Here is a 17,971-nt window from a genome sequence, read left to right on the forward strand (position 1 = left end):
ATGCTTCTAAACAGGACATGTTGTGTTTCAGGAATGGCTACAAGTTCCTATACTGCTCCGCACGTGCCATTGGCATGGCTGACATGACCCGTGGTTACCTGCACTGGGTCAATGACAAGGGTACCATCTTGCCTCGGGGCCCTCTCATGTTGTCCCCCAGCAGCCTGTTCTCTGCCTTCCACAGGTACCTCTCCTGCATGCACACTTGTATGTCCACTCCCCGGGGGGGAGGGGCCTGAATGGGGAGGTGAAAGGTCAAGCTCACTGTAAGGGTTTGTATCTGATTCTGAGCTTCTGCATCTCTTGGTTCTTGGCTCCCCCAGGGCACTATAGCCCTGAGCTCACCCAGTCTGTGTCAGACACCATCCAAAAAAGTCGAACTGTCAAGCTTTCTCTATCCCTAAACCCCTACACTCGGAATCTTAGTCTGTCTTAACTGGCACAGAAGGAGAGAGAGAGATACCAGTTAGAAAAGGTTTTTTTAAATGATTGTGAGGACTGACATCTTTTCAGGATCGCACACCAGGGAAAGCTGCCATTTCTATTTGCTCATTGTATTTGTATTTTTTTCCCCCTTAGGGAAGTGATAGAAAAGAAGCCAGAGAAGTTCAAAATTGAGTGTCTAAATGATATCAAGAATCTGTTTGCCCCATCTAAGCAGCCCTTTTATGCTGCCTTTGGAAACCGTCCAAATGTAAGTGTCTCCTCTGAACTTCACATTCTGATGAGGGAAAAATTCAGAGGACTGTAGTTTTTAGGGTATAGCCATGTCCTCATTCTCAAACCAAGTGTATAAGTGAAATGAATGTTCTGCTAAATGGGTTTTCATTTATCTGTTCCAAATTTCTGCCATTGTGGGGCGGTCTTATAGGTGGATGCCTGCCCTAGAGTTTTGGTGAAAGAAAAAGGGCACCTTGTTTCTCTAGATTTGATTCATCTCCTCAGGTAGCTCTGACTCATGTTCTAAGTGGTTCTAAGCTGTGTCCTTAGATCCACCCCACAGAGTGCTCAGCCTTCACTAATGCTTCCCAAACCTGCTTGCCCACACACGGGGCCCTCCATTTCCAGAGGGTGTTGCTCTCTGGCCTCTGGCAGGCAGCAGGCATCTCCTTCTCCAGGGCCCCTGGCCTCTGCTCAGCACCCACTTTACTGACTTTGAGCGCCCTTGCATTGGGCTCCACTCTTCAGTTTGGGTTTGTTTAAAGCTCAGTTTCAGTGGCAGAGCTGCACTGTGCCAACTCCACATGTTTTCTGTAGACAGTCATCTGTGCAATTCTCTGGCTCACAAGGAACCAGAGAAGCCTCTCCTAATTTCTTCTCTCATAATAACCCTATTTAATGTTTTCTTGTCCAGGATGTCTATGCTTACACACAAGTTGGAGTTCCAGACTGCAGAATATTCACCGTGAACCCCAAGGGTGAATTAATACAAGAAAGGACCAAAGGAAACAAGTCCTCGTAAGTGTGTTCTTATTTCTCAGTTCACCACCCTGCAGCCAGGGTGAAGTTGGGGATGGAGAATCTGAGGATCCGGCCCCACTCGAAATATCGGAGCTATACCTGCCTTTGGGAGGCTTTCCTCTTTGCCTGGGTGTTTTCTTGTCTGTAATAGCAGGTATAATAGGATCGCTACAATCCTAGACTCTGAAGAGGAGGGCCATGCACTGGGAAGGGATGGCTGGCTTCTCAGGTGCCACTGCTCTGAGGAGCCTCAGTAACTGCTTCCCAGCCTTCAGTCTTGTGCCCTCACCTGCTTCAGAGGGGCAGTTTATGCATTTCTCCCCAATCCCTTCTCCTAGGTACCACAGGCTGAGCGAACTCGTGGAGCACGTGTTCCCACTTCTCAGTAAGGAACAGAACTCTGCCTTTCCCTGCCCAGAGTTCAGCTCCTTCTGCTACTGGCGGGACCCGATCCCCAAAGTGGACCTGGATGATCTGGCGTGAGGTGACACCTCCAGGGGGAGGTCCTCAGTCCCTCACCTCACAGCAAGGGAAGGTGACCAGCACTTCTGCTGGGCAGAGGACATTGGGCAACCCTGCAAGCCACAGGTGCAGGACGAGACCCATGTGGATGGCCGGGCACCAGCAGGCACTGCACTGGGAGAGTCCTGGAGCTGCGACCATGGTCCTCCTTCCCCTTCCCAGGCCTGGTAGGGCTGTGACCCAGTGCCCTGGGCAGGGTTGGGGGGGGGAAGGGGACAGTGGAGGAGCTTGGACCTGCGGTCGGAGGCCTGGGCTCCTAGCGCTGTGGTCCTCATACACGTGCTGTGTCAGGTGTGTGCTGGTGCTCCTTTAACTGAATGATTTAAAAGGAAGAAAGAAGCTGAGAGGGGACCAAAACATGTATACAGTAAAGTGTTATAATTTCCACTGGGCAGTTGAGAGTGTTTCTCTCTACAACCAGGGCTTTCTTCAGGCGATCAGGGTCCACTGAGCTGCTTCAGGTCCAGTTAGTGACATGGTTCAAACCACCTGTGCACATTTCTGCCGTGGGCTCTTTCTTCCGTACCACAGGGAAACAGGACATCTGCTTGGGTGGGCTGCTCCCAATGGGGCCCGGGTCATGAGTCCCAGTCCCCCAGATGGGGGCTTCTGGAGAAGAAGAGCCCCTTACTTAGTTCATTGCCTTCTCAACTGTGACTAGCCCGGAAGTTGTCTTGGACCTGGCTAGGCGAACAGGTCTTGCTGTCTGCTTGGTGCCTGTAAGAAGAGCACTGATGGCAGACATTGATTGGACAAGCTACAGCTCGGTTTTCAGAGAGGCCTTAGCAATGCAGATCTGCACTCCTGTGGGGTCTTGGAAGAGCCTTTTTCCGTGTCCCTCTGCCTGCAACTCTCTCCCAGCCTGGGTGTGATGAGTCAGCAGTCCGAGCAGACCCCACCAGGGGTGGGCCCACCCTGTCAGCCCCTCCAGGACTGAGAGCCTGGGTGGTGAGGGCCACCTCCGTGTTGGAATCCAGAGGACTACTGGAGAGGAGGCACACATGCACACAGGCCTCGGCCACGGTCAGCCAAGTCCAGGGCAGAGAGCGGGAGCTGCGGGTCCAGACGCCCCTGGGGGCGGCTTCCTGTCCACCTCTGCTTGCCCGCCCCCCGCTGTGGTGCTCTCCTCGCACTCCTCATTCCAGTCCGCCCCACTCGGGTAATACTGACCTAGAGATGCAGAAGGGGGATGGTTATTTTTCCAGACTGGAGAGTTGGAAGCCCTTTTAGTCCGGCCATCTGTCCTAGTGGATGCGGAGGTGATGGCCCAGCCCTCTGAACACAGTTCTCAGCGGCTGAACATGGCAGCACATACTCCAAAGGAGGAGCGACAGGTGCTGCTTCCAGCGCGCACCCCCCACCTTTTACAGTACAAGGACTAGTCATTGAAATAGTTTATGTACAGTAGGTTAGGCAAACTAGGTTATGCTTAGAGGAAGTTGTGCCCAGTTAGTGAATTCAGGTGCTGGCAGAGCAGCGGTGCGGGCCTCCCAGACTCTCCACGTTGATTGCACAGGAGGAGCCTGAGCTTTTGTGCTGAACCTCAGCTGCCAGGGCTTCTCTGCATGCTGCGGTACAGGAATCTTCTTGACTTCTGTAGTCCTCTATAGGCTGTCCTTTAAAGAGTTTTTGATGAGACAGTTTCTTTTCCTTGATGAACTCTTCTCTGTGGACACATGGGCCTCGTAAAGGTCCCGCCCAGGAGCCCAGCCTGCCAGCCCCTGCCCAGGGCAGCTGACCCCCCGGCCCTGTGTCCATAAGCACTAGACTTTGTCGTTTTTGTTGCTGCAGGTTGATCCAGTGGGTACCTTCGCTAATTAATGTGAGTCTTTTTCCTTATTTAAAGGAGTCCCTCTTGCTGAAAGTAGATGATTACTATCACTCTAGTGTTACAAAAGTATTAAGTTTGTGCTGAAACCCATTGCCATTTGGTACAAATGACATTTGTTCTTTCTGTGAAAGAGAGTTACCCTCAAGTGTGTTTGTACACCGACCCTTCCCATGGTGAGTTACTGAAGGAGCCCGAGCCTCGTGCTGCTTTCGGTGATCGGCGGTCTCGTGGGGTGATCGCCGGCGGATTGGGCTTTTCAGAGTCATTGTTTTGGTTGGTCTACTGCTGCAGTGGCCTTGGCCCCTTTCCCACTCTCCAGTTCAGCCCGACTTGAGTATATGCCTTGATACCCATGTGCTGAAGCTTGTGTGGCCCTGGCGCCAATGTCTGCATCTCCGGCAGGCGTTGGGACGTGCACATGCAGGCCCGGAAGCATGCACACTTAGCCCCCGTGTGAGAACTGTTTGCTGTGCTCAGAACCATCTACATAGTTTTCAGCTGGAAAAGAAAAAAGTTACAGGGTGATGTCCTAAAATGAAAGCTGCTGACAGTCGCAGGGAGAACAGCTGAGGACCCATAGCCAGCGACACAACCAGAAGGTGCCTGTGTCCGGGAGGCACATGTGTGGCCCTTCCGGGGTCTGTTCCTGAAGGTGCAGGCAGGACCTTTACAAACAGATAGTAAATGCTTTCTCCTTCTGCTAGTTGGTGAAAACAGCCTCTTCCAGGGAATTTTAGCATCTTTTTAAGTATCTTGTTTACTCTGGGAAGCCTTGTTTTCCTATTTTAGAACATGCTGTGTTTAATGAAACTGGTTAAAAGTTGAGTTTTTGTTTAAGTGCTCTTTCCAGGTGAAAACTACTTTTTTGGTTTGATTTGACGGTAAGAAAGGGAGGGGGGGAACTTTGTTGTTTTAATTTAATAATTACAGTTAGCCTATGATGAAGTATTCGATTCTTAGCAATGCCACTAATAAGTTTTAAGTTGTCAGGAATTGTGAACATCCATACGGTACTCTTGGTCATGGCAAAGACCGTTACCCTGAGATAAATGGCTCATATTTTGGTGCGGTGTTTGATGTTCAAAACAAGATGTTATAACAATAAACAAACGTAAACCGAATGCATTTGACTCCTTCCTTTAGAGGACATTTGAACCATCGTCTCTGTACTCTTGCCAGAAATTGGTAATTTCCATAAATTAGCATTTTGATCTTTGCTGACACTTACATTCGTCTACAGAAAGGACTTCTTTTTGGTGCTTGTTTTCATAAAACCTGATTCCAAAAGTGAGGCAGTACCCACGGGAACGAACCTCTCTTGCTTTGTAGGCTCTGCCAGAGAGTGATTCATTCATACATAGTGATTCCTGGGGTGTTCTCGCTGCACGCTCTAGGCTGGGTCCCCACACCCCCTCAGCCATTCAGGCCTCAACCCCTGGGAGGCCTGCTCAGAGCTGTTGCCACCGCCCCCTTTCCTTAAACCCTCCCTCCAGGTGAGTACCACCTAGCAGTTCTGATGCTCTCAGCAGCCTTGGAGACTCAAAGTGATCTTGAATCAAAAACCACACTCCACATGCTATTTAAATGAGTATCTTTTCCCCTCGGATTGCCGGACTCTACCAGACGCAGCATATGCTGGACGGGAATCCCAGAGCCCTTCTTGAGAGCCTGCCTTCCAGTAGGGAAAGCTTTCCATGTTGTGCTGCTTTGCCTGGATGTGAGCAGCGTGAGGGACCGCGCTCCTTGGGGTGTACTTAGGGAACAGAAAGATGCGCTCAGAGGGCAGTTGACTGTAGAGGGGCCAGCTTGCAGTGGCGCCGCGAGGGCTCATCCCTGCAGCTAAGGCTGTAGCCTGCCTGTTTCCTTCTTTGATCGGACAGTGTAGGGGAAGAAGGTAACATGTCCAGAAAGTGGGTGCAGATGTACATGAAGCCATGTTTTAGATCTGCAAGCATGGACTCTAATCATAACACTAATCATAAACACTCAAATTTCAGTCGTGAGAAACCACAGGACTGAAGATGATAGGGCCACTGAGAAAGCTAGATTAATGCACTACCATGGAATGAACTGCAAATGCAGTATGCACTGATTTGCATTTTTTAGTGCTGGTGGTATTATTCTGTTCATTTATTTTTATTTTATTTTTTTATTTTTATTTTTTTTTTAAAGATTTTATTTATTTATTCATGAGACACACAGAGAGGCAGAGAGAGGAGAAGCAGGCTCCCTGCACGGAGCCCGATGTGGGACTCGATCCCAGGTTTCCAGGATCACACCCTGAGCCAAAGGCAGATGCCCAACCACTGAGCCACCCAGGCATCCCTCTGTTCATCATTTAAATGAGGCCATTTGTTAATGTTCCGTGTGGGGGAGAAAAAAATGACCCAGTCCTGTCTCTGCATAAGTGCATGCCTTGACCTTTTTCTTGGCAACAGTGCCTTTGAGAAGTCCTGTCCTGGTACCTAAGTGCTCGGCACGTAGCTTCAGGCCTGTGGACCCTGCCTTTCCAGCTGTTGAGCTTTTGTCCCCTTTGGCACTTGTAAGAGATTGTTGGGGGGGGTGTGAAGCAGAGAGGGTGAAAGTATGTGCATGTGCCAACTGGGTTTTCCTGAAAATGCACCACTGCGTTGGGTTTTTCCATGAGTCATTTGTAGGACAGTCACCTTTAGCCGATTCCCCAGCTGTAGAAACAAGGAAAGAGAATGCCCTCCCCACGCCAACTCCTAGACAGAGATCCAGATTTTGAAGTCCTAAAACTGCAAACCTGCAATTCGTGGTCATGTCTCCCTACCTGGAGCAGGGGAAGGAGAAAGAAGGCCCTTCTCTGAAGTGTCCAGCAGCCATTGTGTTATCTCATTTGCAAGCATTCCTGGAAACTCAGCATTTTTATAGCATCACGGTATCCAGTGGCTTGAGTTCAGGCTCAGGAAACTAGTTTCTCTGATGCGCATCTTTCCCTGGGGCTCTAGGGGGTCTTGCCTCCCTGGGGGCACTTGATTGGCCAACAGATTTTACCAACCCGATGAGCAGAGCCTGTGGGAAGCTAAGGGTCTTGTGTCCTAGAGGTTTCTGTGGCTGCTGATAAAGGAGCAGCATGCCTGGGCTTCCTTGGAACGGAACGTGCTCTCCATGGGAAGATTCCTGCTTTTCTGCGATGATCTCAGCTTTCAGTGTGTGATCGGTTTTATGTTGGGGCTGTTGTTGCCTGGGAACCCGAGAGTCCTTAGAGCTGCATCTGCTGTGAGCTGTGTAGTGAGCAAGCAATCTCGTTAGCTCGGGCAGCTGCTGATGAGATGTGAAGTTTAAGCATCCCCCAGAGGAGCCCCTCTTTAGCTGCGGGGAGCACAGGGGGCCTTGACCTTCAAGTTCATCTGGTTTTTTATAAGCAAAAAACCCAAGTGTATAGCTTAGATAGTGAGGGATAACAATTACACGGTTGAGACTGATTTATTCAAGCTCACTTTCTACAGGCATTTAAAACTCCTTACCTTTCTGCAGTTTGCTTTTTAGCAACAACTCTCAATCCATAAGGCACAGACTTCAGTAACTTGAAGTGGTTTTACGTCTTTATTGACACTCCCTGTCTTTGCACTTAGGTACACGTCATTCAAGGAGGACCCCCCCCCCCCCCGCCCCGCTGGTTGCACAGCCTCCTGCACATGCCTCACAGCTGGGCAAAGGCCTGGAGTGCGCATGGCCCCCAGGTCTCTCTCAGTGGTGGCACGTGCCACTTCAGTGTTTAAACTTCTGTCCTGCAGGTGGAGTAAGTAAAGACCGTGGCCACAGGTGCGGCTCACCGCCCTCGTGCCCTCAGCCCTGCAGCCCAGCGGCTCTCCCTCTGTCAGCAGGACGGGGCGGCAGGTTGCGCCCCCCAGTTGGCGGTTGATCGGCCAGGGAGGACCCCGCTCCTCAGGTGGCCAGTTGGAACGACAGAAGACAGTGGCCCCATCGGGCACGCGTGTCCTCGCCCCCTGCCCGGGGATGCTCAGGCCTGTATCTTAGGGGAGGTATGGGGAGGTTTGCGGAAAACTAGACCAGTGCTCCAGTTACATACATAATAAACTGCATATATTAAAGCTTCCGAAGTCCTCACAACTAGTTCCCCGTAGCTCGCCCCGGCCACCCTAGAGGGGAGAGAGGAAAGGATACAAGAAAACCCCACTAAACGTGGAGTACATTTCGTCAAAGTCTGTGTGGGCCAAGCGGCCCCCAGTCACCACAATGTTGACGCCATCTCCTGCCTTCAAGTGCACGACGAGGTGGAATGCGCCCGGGCCCCCACAGGTGTGCAGGCCCCCTTGGGGCCGGTGGTATTCCAGGAACTCCCTCCTGTAGCCGGCTGTATGCAGCTGGGCCACGCTGGCATTGGAGACGGACAGGACGGCTTCCACGTATGCATCCCTCTCCGGAGTCAGGGTGGCTGTGATGAGGTAACGCCCGTCATACGGAGCCGTGAAGATCCCTGAGAGGAGAGAGGCAGACGCTTGTCCTGTGACATCACAGCACCTTGGCGACAGCTTATCGGTTAACCCATGTTCGGGAGACCAACCATTCCTCTCTGTCCAGGACTGTCCCCGGAGACCAACTGGGAGAGTTGGTCACCAGACCCGCAGAAGGCAGGTTGGCCCGAGGGGGTGGGTAGCCCCTTTTGATACTTGCAGCTGCCTGACACCCACCCAGTGACAGGCCCACCTAGTGCACGGCCCAGGCGTGAAGACAGAGGGCTGAGGCCAGCCCAGGCCCATTCCCCCCTCACCAGCCAGGTCCTGGTTACCATTTGGGAGTTTCCTCCAGCATGGAAAGCACCCCACCAAGGCCAACATAGAATAAGCCCCACAACTTGTGTGCTGGGTACAAAATCCACAAAATGTTGGAGTTGCCTCCTGAGGACACAGGACCAAAAAGAACCCACAAAGCTAGTCTACTAACCCAGGGAGAGACCACAGGCTCCCTGTATTGGACCAGTATACAGGTGGCACCATTTATGGCCACAAAGAAGCTGGCATTCATTGAGCCAACGACCCACAGGCCGTGGGCCTGGAGAAGCCGGGGAAGGGGTATTTGGAGGCAGGCGGCACAGGGAAGAGAAGAGGGAGTTGCAGATGTACCGTCTGCCAAGTGGCAACTGGGTGCCCCTGAAGCCAGAAGGTCAGAGCCCCCAGGAAGTACTGGCAGGAGCTGGGGGGGGGGGTAGGGGGGTGCCTAGACACAGACCCTGACCACAGGCCGAGAGTCTGAGAAGGAATCCCAGGGGCTGGATCTTCAATCTTCCCTGAAAAATCGAAGATGCCGGCCACCCTACTCTTAGCCCGCTTGGAATGCTGAGTAATCAGAGCTCACAGCCTTCCCGAGGCAGCTGGACCCTGAACAAGGCCTGGGCCCAGAACCTGGGCCCATGGCCTCTTCCCCTGCTTAGAGGCTGCCTGTGGGGAGTCTGCACTCGGGGTCCCCCAGAATTTCCTTTAATGAGGACTCAACGAGAGGCTACAGTTCTGGGCTGGGCGTCCCGGAATGTGCAAGAAACGTCTGCCACCGCCCCTGCTTGCAGAGATCGCGTGACCTGTCGGCGTGGAGCAGCTGTCCCCCCACCAGGGCAGCATGGGGGCAGGGCCCAGGAGGAGGCTGCACTGGCTTAGAAAGTAAAGGTCTCTGAAAACAAAGGCCCTTCTGGCACCCTGCCTGCCTCTGTGCCTCAAAAGCAGGTTAAAAATGCAGAATCCTGGGGCACCTGGGGGGCTCAACGGTTAAGCGGCTGCCTTCGGCTCAGGTCATGAGCTCAGGGGCCTGGGACTGAGCCCCGGCAGGCTCCCTGCTCAGCGGGGAGTCTGTTTCTACCCACCCCTCTCTCCGCCCCTCCCCCACCAACCGTACTTTCTCTCAAATAAAAAAAATAAATAAAAAAGATTTTAAAGTCCTGAGCTTGACTCCAGCTGGCCTGGAGGACACGGAGTTCCATTTTTCCAAGTTCTGCAGGTAATTTTTATGCTCACTAAAACTTAAGAGCCACTGTCCTAGGAACAGGCGGGATTTGCTAGATGGCGGCCACGCAGGGCAGATGAGAAGGTGAGAGCTAAAAACTGCCGAGGGCCCCCACGGCCCCCGCCTCCTCGTCACCTCCCTGAACCCCCACCGTGCAGCTCCTTGGGAAGGACTCGGCACCGCGGGGTGCTGGTGCCCGACGGGCTCAGACGGGCTGCTCCGAGGTGTGGGGCCACTCGAGACAGGCCCCGGCTGCTCTGCCCCAACCTACCCCAGGGCTGCCAACGGGTTGGGCAGGGAAGCGGGGCCCTTCATGTAGGAGGCAGGAGGCCCATGGCTGGCCTCTCAGGAAGGCGGAGTCCAGTCCCCGGGGACAAAGATGGACAGAAGCCCAGGCTCAGGTGTGGCGGAAAGGAGGAAGTCCTTTAGCGCAGGAACCCAGGGTGACATCTGTCCTCACTACCCTCGGGCTGGTGGACAACACACGCCACAGGCAGAACCCAGGCCTGCAGCTCAAGTGGTTCCAGAGCAGGGGACCCCACAGGCGGGGTCTGGCGCCTTCTGGAAGGACTGCTGTCCCCTTTTTTGGATCTGAAGGTGACGGGGCAGGGGGCTGGTCTCCTGTCTGTCCCGTCCCAGGGTGTTAGGACAATAGATCCGGAGGAAGAAGGCCATTCGATGGCTTGGAGGAAAGCGGGGAGGGCCACAAACCAGTGGAACAAGGCTTCCCACAGCAAGGCGGGGGCTGGTCCACCGATCTCAGGCTAGAGGACAGGACGTCCCCGCGTGCTCCCCGCCCACCCTGCGGCCTGGAGCTGGAAGCTTCTCCGTGAAGCCCCACAGAGTGGGGATAGCAGCGAGGGCCAGTTGGTCCGCCGTGCCCACGGCTGCTCAGGCATCTCCCGTGGTGCCCCGCCACCCGGCCCCAGGCCCGGGAACCAGCCGGGACCCCGCCAGTCTCGGAGCCTACCGGTGTCGGGGTCGTACACATCTCCATCGTTGACCAGCACTTTGTTGAAGAGGACGACACCCCCATCGCTGGGGAAAGGCTTCTGGGTGAGCCCCGCGGAGAAAGCCACGAGAGCGGGCACCGGAGCCCCTGCAGCCCAGAGGACGAGAAGGTGGTCGGGGTCAGAGGTCAGGGCCCAGAGCACGGAGACCTGTGTGCCCGTCGGGACAGGCAACCTCACCGAGCTGTTGGCGTTAAGGTGGTAAAGCGCCGTGGGGCACGTGGGGCACGTGGGGCACGCACTCCTCAGCCCCAAGAGCCAGACCGTCCTTGTCAGCTCGGGACATGCACCAGCGGGGGGGACGTGTGCGCCCTGCACCGAGAGGCCGGCCGTGTGACACCGCGTGGGGGGTTGGGGGGGCACGGCCGCACCAGGCCGAGGCAGCCAGCCCCCCGCCAACTCCGCCAGCCAGCACCACCTTGTCTGCCCGGGACGCTGACCCTCTGAGGGGCAAAGCTCGGTGCAGTCAGCAGCGACTCCCCTCAGCTGGGGGACCCCAGCTCCCACCCGCGCTGACAGCCCGAGGGAGGCGGCAGGACAGGCACCTGAGTCCCTGCTGCTTCCCCCACAAACGTACCTGGGGCGGCCACCGGAGGGGCGCTGGGGTATCCTGAAAAACAAAATGGGAGTGGAATGTCCAGCAAGCCCCCCTCTTGCTCCCTGCCCTTCACACTGTTGCTTTAGAGAGACCCGGAATGGGCACCTCCCCGGGAGCAGAGGTTCCCAGTCCCGGGGGCCAGCTGGCTGACCGCAGGCTGGAGGCAGCGTCGGCCACTCCAGTGCGCCGACGGACAAACGGACAACCGGTCCGACCCAGTATGAACAGCCCTAGCACGGAGCTGGGAGGCAGCGTCCTTGCAGGAAACGCCCGGTGGCCCGGGGAGCACCTGGGCAGGGACGGAGACCCCCCCCCCACGCTGCCCCGGGGCCTGGGAGCGCTGTTGGGCTGCCCCCCCGCCCCCCCGCAAAGGTCTGCGCTGCCCTCCTGCAGCCCACGTGACCTGAGCCTCAGCTGCCCCCCTGTGACATGGAACCACTAGGCGATCGGGTCAGTGCTGTCGGGACAGCTCCAGGAGACCCGGCAGCTCCAGGGATCCCAGCGCCATCCCCTGCCCCCAACAGCAGCTCGCAAGGACCCTCACCGGCCAAGCACCCAACAAGGCTTTCCTCCTTCACCCTCACAGCCGTCCCCCCACCCCAGCTCCTGTTACCCCCCACTTTGCCTGTGACAGAGCCCTACAGGGGTTATGAGGCTGCCCCAGGTGCCAAAGCTTGTGGTCACATAGCTTGATTTGAGCCAGAACCTTCCAGCCCACCCACTCCGAGGGGCGGCGTATCTGCTCCGCAGGCTCCAGTCCACACTGTCTCCCAGGGGCGCTTCCCGCCTGGAGGACGGCCGAGCGTCCCAGCCCGTGGGAGGCAGTGTTCACTGCACCCTCCCTGGGGGTGCCCCAGCCTCTGGGGGCCCGATTAGCATGAACTCGTCCCTCAGCACCCCTGGAGAGCTCCTTGCTGGAACCCGCACCCAGGAAGCCCCTGCAGCCGACCCCTAAGGCTCAGGCTGCCCCCCCACGTGGTCTCAGGCCCCTCTCAGGCCTCACCTGGTGCTCCCGCGAAGCCTTCGGCGCTGGGGATGGGCCCCTGCCCGGTCTGGCCATCCACGCCTTGGGGCAGGCCCCTCCCCGACACGCCCGTCCTCCCTGGAGGCCCGGCCTCGCCAGTCTCCGTCATGACCCCGGTGGAGCCGGGCAAGAAGGGCAGCCCTGCCCAGCCCGGCCACGCTGGCGGGGGCAGCGGCTTCGGGGGTCTCTGGGGCAGGACAGGCCGCTGGCCTGTGTGCGGCCGTTTCCTGGGGTCCTCGGGAAGCGGGGGGGCGCTGGGCCTCAGCAGAGGGGTCGGCTTGGGATGAGAGGCCTCCGTGGGCGCCTCCACCAGCTCCGGCTGCAAGGGCTGTCCAGGCGCCTGCGGAGCCTTTCCTCGGGGCGGGGGCGCTTCGGGGGGCTCCTCCGCTGAGCATTCGGAAAGTGGAGAGAAACACAGGGTTAAAAAAGCCTCCGACCTGACTGCTCAGCCACAGGCTCCCCGCGAAGGTCTGTGTTTGGTGGCGGTCCCTGCAGCATCGACGGGTGAACACACAGCAGCCACCGCAGCGTGGGGACAGCAGCCTCACAGCTTCAGAAGGTGGGCCACGGGTCCAGCTACCCTCAGGCCACCCAGGAGCCGGTGAGAAGGTCTGGGGGTCCCCCTGCGCAGCGGCCAGGCTGAGGGGAGGATTCTCAGCCTTTCTACAGGAGGGCTGCACTCCCAGAACAGCACCATGCTTGGCCTCACTTCCAAACTTCTGATTTCACCACCTTACGTTCTCTCAAACCAGCACATCCTGGAGTCACTGTGGATGGTTCCATGGGCTCAGGCCCTGCCAAATGCAGATGCCACAGCGATCCCAGCAGGTGTCGGGGAGCTTGAGGTACCTCTGCTGCAGGCACCGGGCCCAAAGGAGCAGAAACACCTCATGTCTCTCGCCACAGCCTTAAGATCACCAACTGAGGGGATTCCCACAGAAGGAACCTTCTGATTCACATTCCCTGCGCTCATGGGATGGCGCTGCGACACAGCCAGGAAGCTGCCACCCCCTCCTCCTCGGAGTATGTTCCAGGAACCAGGCTTCCAGGAAGCCTGCCTGAGGGCCCACATGGCATCTAAAAATAAACAGGACCAGCAGATACCAGCCTCAAAAGCAAACCCCACCTACTCCTGCGGTCTATATGGAGCCTGCCATGGTCAGGTTCCAAATCTATACAATTGTGTCCAGGCAAAATCAGTGATTGTATTTTGACCCACTGTCTAGTTTTAAAACTCACTAAGGTAATGATGGGGATGAACCACATGCTTCCCTTCCACCATAGTGCCACACACCTCGCCCACCTCCAGCCCCAAACAGCCTTTCTTGACCAGCTCCGTGAGAGAATTAAGCCCCATGGAGAATGATTCCCCATTTTCTCAGTCATCCCAAGGATACTACAGAACTAACCCTTAAATGCAGAGAAGAGAATTCATGCTGTCCAATGGAACAGCATCAGGCCTCAATTCTCTTCAGAACTCAGGTTGAGAAGGGCTGGGTTAGACAGAAACCGAGGCAGAGGGACTGCAGAAAGGCAGACCTCAGCCACAGCGGAGGACAGGAATGAGAAAACGGTCTGGAAACACAAAGTCTATACATTGAATTAGGAGGCCCCCCAACCCGCTTTCCTGCTCAGCTCCCAGAACACTTACTTATATAGCTTAGGTTGGAGATAGGGAGAATCTTCACCCCATAAGGAAGCCCACCAGTATGAAATCTTATCCAGTGCCTCAACTTTAAATGTGAACCACAGCCAAGATAACTTGATGTGCAAGGAAAGCCTCCAATAAGAAAAAAACCAAAACAGTCATCCAACTAACAAAAAGGAACTCTGAAGAAACACACAATGCAAGAAAACAAAAACATGAAACCCTTAAAAGAAACAGAAGACACCATCCATAAGGCAAGGATAGACCGGTATTTTTAAAAAAAGGCATAATCAGAGAATAAGGATGAGCCTTTGCTAATAAAAATATGCTGGCCAAAATAAGCAAATAAAATGAACAAAAATCAAGGAAATCTTTCAGAAGGTAAAACAGGAAGATGAAATGGTAGACAACAGGAAGGAAACCATAAGAAATTAGTCAACCCAGAAATCTTCCCTGAAAAAAAAAAGTCAGAAAAATTGAGACATAGGATGATGAGGTGATAAGGCGAGAATTATCAAATACACACACAATTTGATTCCAGCACAATTACTGATTAAAAGACCTAAACCAAGGCACATATTCAGAATACTGAGGCAAAGGGAAGATCCTAGAAGCTTTCAGGGGGGAAAAATTTTAAAAATGACTTTGAATCCAAAAGGCAACATCAGGCTTCTCAACAACAGAAACCAGAAGACAAGGAAACAAAGTCTTCAAATTTTGAGGGAATAAATGCTCACTTTGAATTCTATACCCAACCAAAATATCCATCAATTATGATTCAAGAATAAATATTTTCAGACATGCAATATTTAAAACACACACACACACACAAAAACTATCAGGCCTGTTTCCTTAAAAAGCTTGGAAAACATGCTCCACTGAAACAAGTAAACCATGAAAAAAAAAAAAAAAGACAACAATCCAAGACAGGAGACGTTCAAGGATGGTAGTGAAGGAAGTTTCAAACTGAAAATCCTTTAGCAAGTCCACAGACTAAGCAGTCCAGATTGGATCAGAAGAGTGAGAACCTCAGAAGGGAGGTCATGAACTAAAAATAATAAAAAAATGGAACTAACAAATGATCTGGTACTTTTTATGGAATAGAAAATTATGTTGAGAGGATGTCCTGGGATAAGAGGAATCCAAAATAGATACATAAAATCTAGCAAATAATAGTGTAACACTGCTACTTATTCAAGGAAAAGCAAACCAAAAAGCAACCTAATGATATTCAGTTATGTTGAACTACTTAGCTCATAACAGCATAAATGCTGAGTACTGATTTTTTTTTTAATTCAGTTATCATTAGTCTCAGATGTTTGACTACTGATTTTTCTGTAAATTCTACTGGGAGTTGAGAGAGGGAGGAAGCAGGGGAGATAGGAGTAATCCTAATATGTAAACTAATGCCTGCAGCTGATACATAATATATAATGTCTAAGGACTATGTATGTAATATCTGTATAGAAAGCTAAAATTAATGAATCAATTTAAAACTATAGAGGTAAATATCTATATCTATTTAAATATCTATTTAGGGATCCCTGGGTGGTGCAGCAGTTTGGCGCCTGCCTTTGGCCCAGGGCACGATCCTGGAGACCCGGGATCGAATCCCACATCAGGTTCCCGGTGCATGGAGCCTGCTTCTCTCTCTGCCTCTCTCTCTCTATCATAAGTAAATAAAAATTAAAAAAAAAATTTTTTTTAAAAAATTTAAATATCTCTGAGGGAAGATAGCCCTCAGAGTTGCACATGGCTGCCTCTGGGGAGCTAAAAAAAATGCCAGGGATAGGCGAGAACAGGGGGCTGGTTTCACTGGAAGTCTCTCAGTTTATTTATTTTATAAATTTTTTTTTATTTATTATTTATGATAGTCACAGAGAGAGAGAGAGAGAGGCAGAGACATAGGCAGAGGGAGAAGCAGGCTCCATGCACTGGGAGCCCGACGTGGGATTCGATCCTGGGTCTCCAGGATCGCGCCCTGGGCCAAAGGCAGGCGCCAAACCGCTGCGCCACCCAGGGATCCCTGTTTATTTATTTTATAAAACGTAATCGCAGGAGACCCTCTCCGACGGCCTGTTTCTACCCTTGCCGTCACTCTGCATCTGCTCTTTCGAAAGCATTCTAGCCAGGGTCCCTGCTCAAAAATCTGCATAGTTTCGCAATGCTCAGGAAATCCCACCAAATCTCCTCTGACCTCCCGAGCCCACCACCTGCTCCAACTCCTCCCGCAGCCACAGTGTCCTTCCTGGTGCCAGCCCTCTGCCAGCTTCCGTGCCTTTGTGCCTTTTCTTTTAATGACCACACTCCCTGAGCTGCCCCTTCCTGCAGCCTCACTGAAGTCCCGGTTCAGATTCTGCCTCCCCGGGAAGCCATCGTGGATCTGCCCAACAGAGCTTGAACAATCCTGCCTCTGAACCTTGAAGCACTTTGAGCCTCCAAAGGCTCTTTCAATTTTTAAACATTGTTCCTGTTGTACTGGGTGCCGAGCAGTGAGGACACATTTTAATATGTGTTACCCTCGGCTTGCCACAGGGCCCTCGCACATGACATGGAGACATTTAAGTGTTTGGTTTGGTGAATGAATGAAGGCTGCAAGGGTGGCAGGTACTATGGGCCGTGCCCTAATTCCTGCCAACCATCACACTAGGCTAATATTTTGCTAAAAGTAATTGTCACTCGGGGGGCCTAGTAGGGCAGTGCTGGTATGCAGAGACTGTGACAGCTCTTACGTCCCTTACTCCCTGAGCACCTGGCTGGTCACACTGGTGGAAGGCAGAGGGAAGAGAATGAAAGCATTTAATGGAACCAATAGGCTGCACGGCTCTCCCTGGGGAGTGTGGCCACGCCTGCTGTGGGCCACCGACTGCTCCAACCACCTCAGCCAGGACGGTAAGGAGCAGGCTGCGGGGTCCAGGCATTTCTGCCCCCCGGGCACTGGGTGTTTCCAAAGCATATACATTTATTAGAAGGTTGTAACAAAGACTGGACAGCATTTTGTTCCTTCTGGAAAGATGACTCCTGGTGGCAGATGGCGTTCTGAGCTCAACACGTGTTTCTAATTCAGGGTGACCCCTTGAACTGCGCTCTCCCGAGGAGCCCAGTGTCGCGGCCGGGCGTCCAAGGCGAGAGGCCAAGGCAGGGGGGCCGGGCCGCACGCCCGGTGCTCCAGTCCTCACCCGCCCCTGTGGCCTCACCAGGGCAGGCCTGGTCCCCAGCCCCGAAAGGCCGCCGCTCAGGTTCGCACTAAAAGCCAACGCCGGGGATCCCTGGGTGGCCCAGCGGTTTAGTGCCCGCCTTCAGCCCAGGGCCTGATCCTGCAGTCCCGGGATCGAGTCCCCCGTCCGGCTCCCTGCGTGCAGCCTGCTTCTCCCTCTGCCTGTCTCTCTCTCTCTCTCTCTCTGTGTCTGTCATGAATAGATAAAGTCTTTAAAAAAATAATAAAGGCCAACTCCGACTGTACCGAAGCGGAGGCCCGCAGAAGACCCTGCCCACTCGTCCAGGAGCCGAGCTGAGCGGCCGGGCTGCTCACAGCCCCGGGGGCCCTGACTTCAGGGCCCTTCCCTCGCCGCGACCCAGAGCCCGCCGGAGCCGCGACCCCGCGGGCCCAGGCCTCGGCCCCCACGGGCGGGGAGCCCCGCGGAGCAGGAGGCCGGGGGCTGCACCGACAAGCCCAACCCAGAGGCCACGAGCGGCACACACCGCCCCCGCCCGGCATCCGCAACAGGAAGGAAGTGGCCGCCACGGGATCTCGGGCGGGGGAGCCTCCCCTAGCTGAGCTTCAACGTCACTGGGGAACTTTTTTTTTTTTTTTTTTTTTGGTAGAATTTCACAAGCTGATTCTAAAATCCCGACGGAAATGCACAGGATCTCCGCTCCCTGGTTTTCAGACTTA

At 54.0% G+C, this 17,971-nt stretch overlaps 2 protein-coding genes across 7 annotated transcripts in view; one reads left to right on the plus strand and one right to left on the minus strand.

Moving 5' to 3' along the window:
- Nucleotides 1-4,935, plus strand: part of LPIN2 (lipin 2) — an 81,160-nt gene extending 76,225 nt beyond the window's left edge. For all 6 annotated transcript variants that reach the window (XM_072828941.1, XM_072828938.1, XM_072828942.1 and 3 more), the window contains 4 exons: nt 32-184; nt 580-694; nt 1,355-1,458; nt 1,800-4,935. In XM_072828941.1, coding sequence (XP_072685042.1) covers nt 32-184; nt 580-694; nt 1,355-1,458; nt 1,800-1,944 — 517 coding nt within the window. In that variant the 3' untranslated portion in view covers nt 1,945-4,935. The remainder of the gene's footprint in view (nt 1-31; nt 185-579; nt 695-1,354; nt 1,459-1,799) is intronic.
- A 2,430-nt stretch (nt 4,936-7,365) lies between these two features.
- The window catches only part of EMILIN2 (elastin microfibril interfacer 2), a 59,687-nt gene continuing 49,081 nt past the window's right edge, over nt 7,366-17,971 (minus strand). The window contains exons 6-9 of the mRNA XM_072828515.1: nt 12,408-12,815; nt 11,384-11,416; nt 10,767-10,895; nt 7,366-8,279 (exon numbers count right to left, since the gene is read on the minus strand). Coding sequence (XP_072684616.1) covers nt 7,942-8,279; nt 10,767-10,895; nt 11,384-11,416; nt 12,408-12,815 — 908 coding nt within the window. The 3' untranslated portion in view covers nt 7,366-7,941. The remainder of the gene's footprint in view (nt 8,280-10,766; nt 10,896-11,383; nt 11,417-12,407; nt 12,816-17,971) is intronic.

The sequence above is a fragment of the Canis lupus genome, chromosome 6 (assembly GCF_048164855.1).
Source record: "Canis lupus baileyi chromosome 6, mCanLup2.hap1, whole genome shotgun sequence".
Classification (NCBI taxonomy): Eukaryota; Metazoa; Chordata; class Mammalia; order Carnivora; family Canidae; genus Canis; species Canis lupus.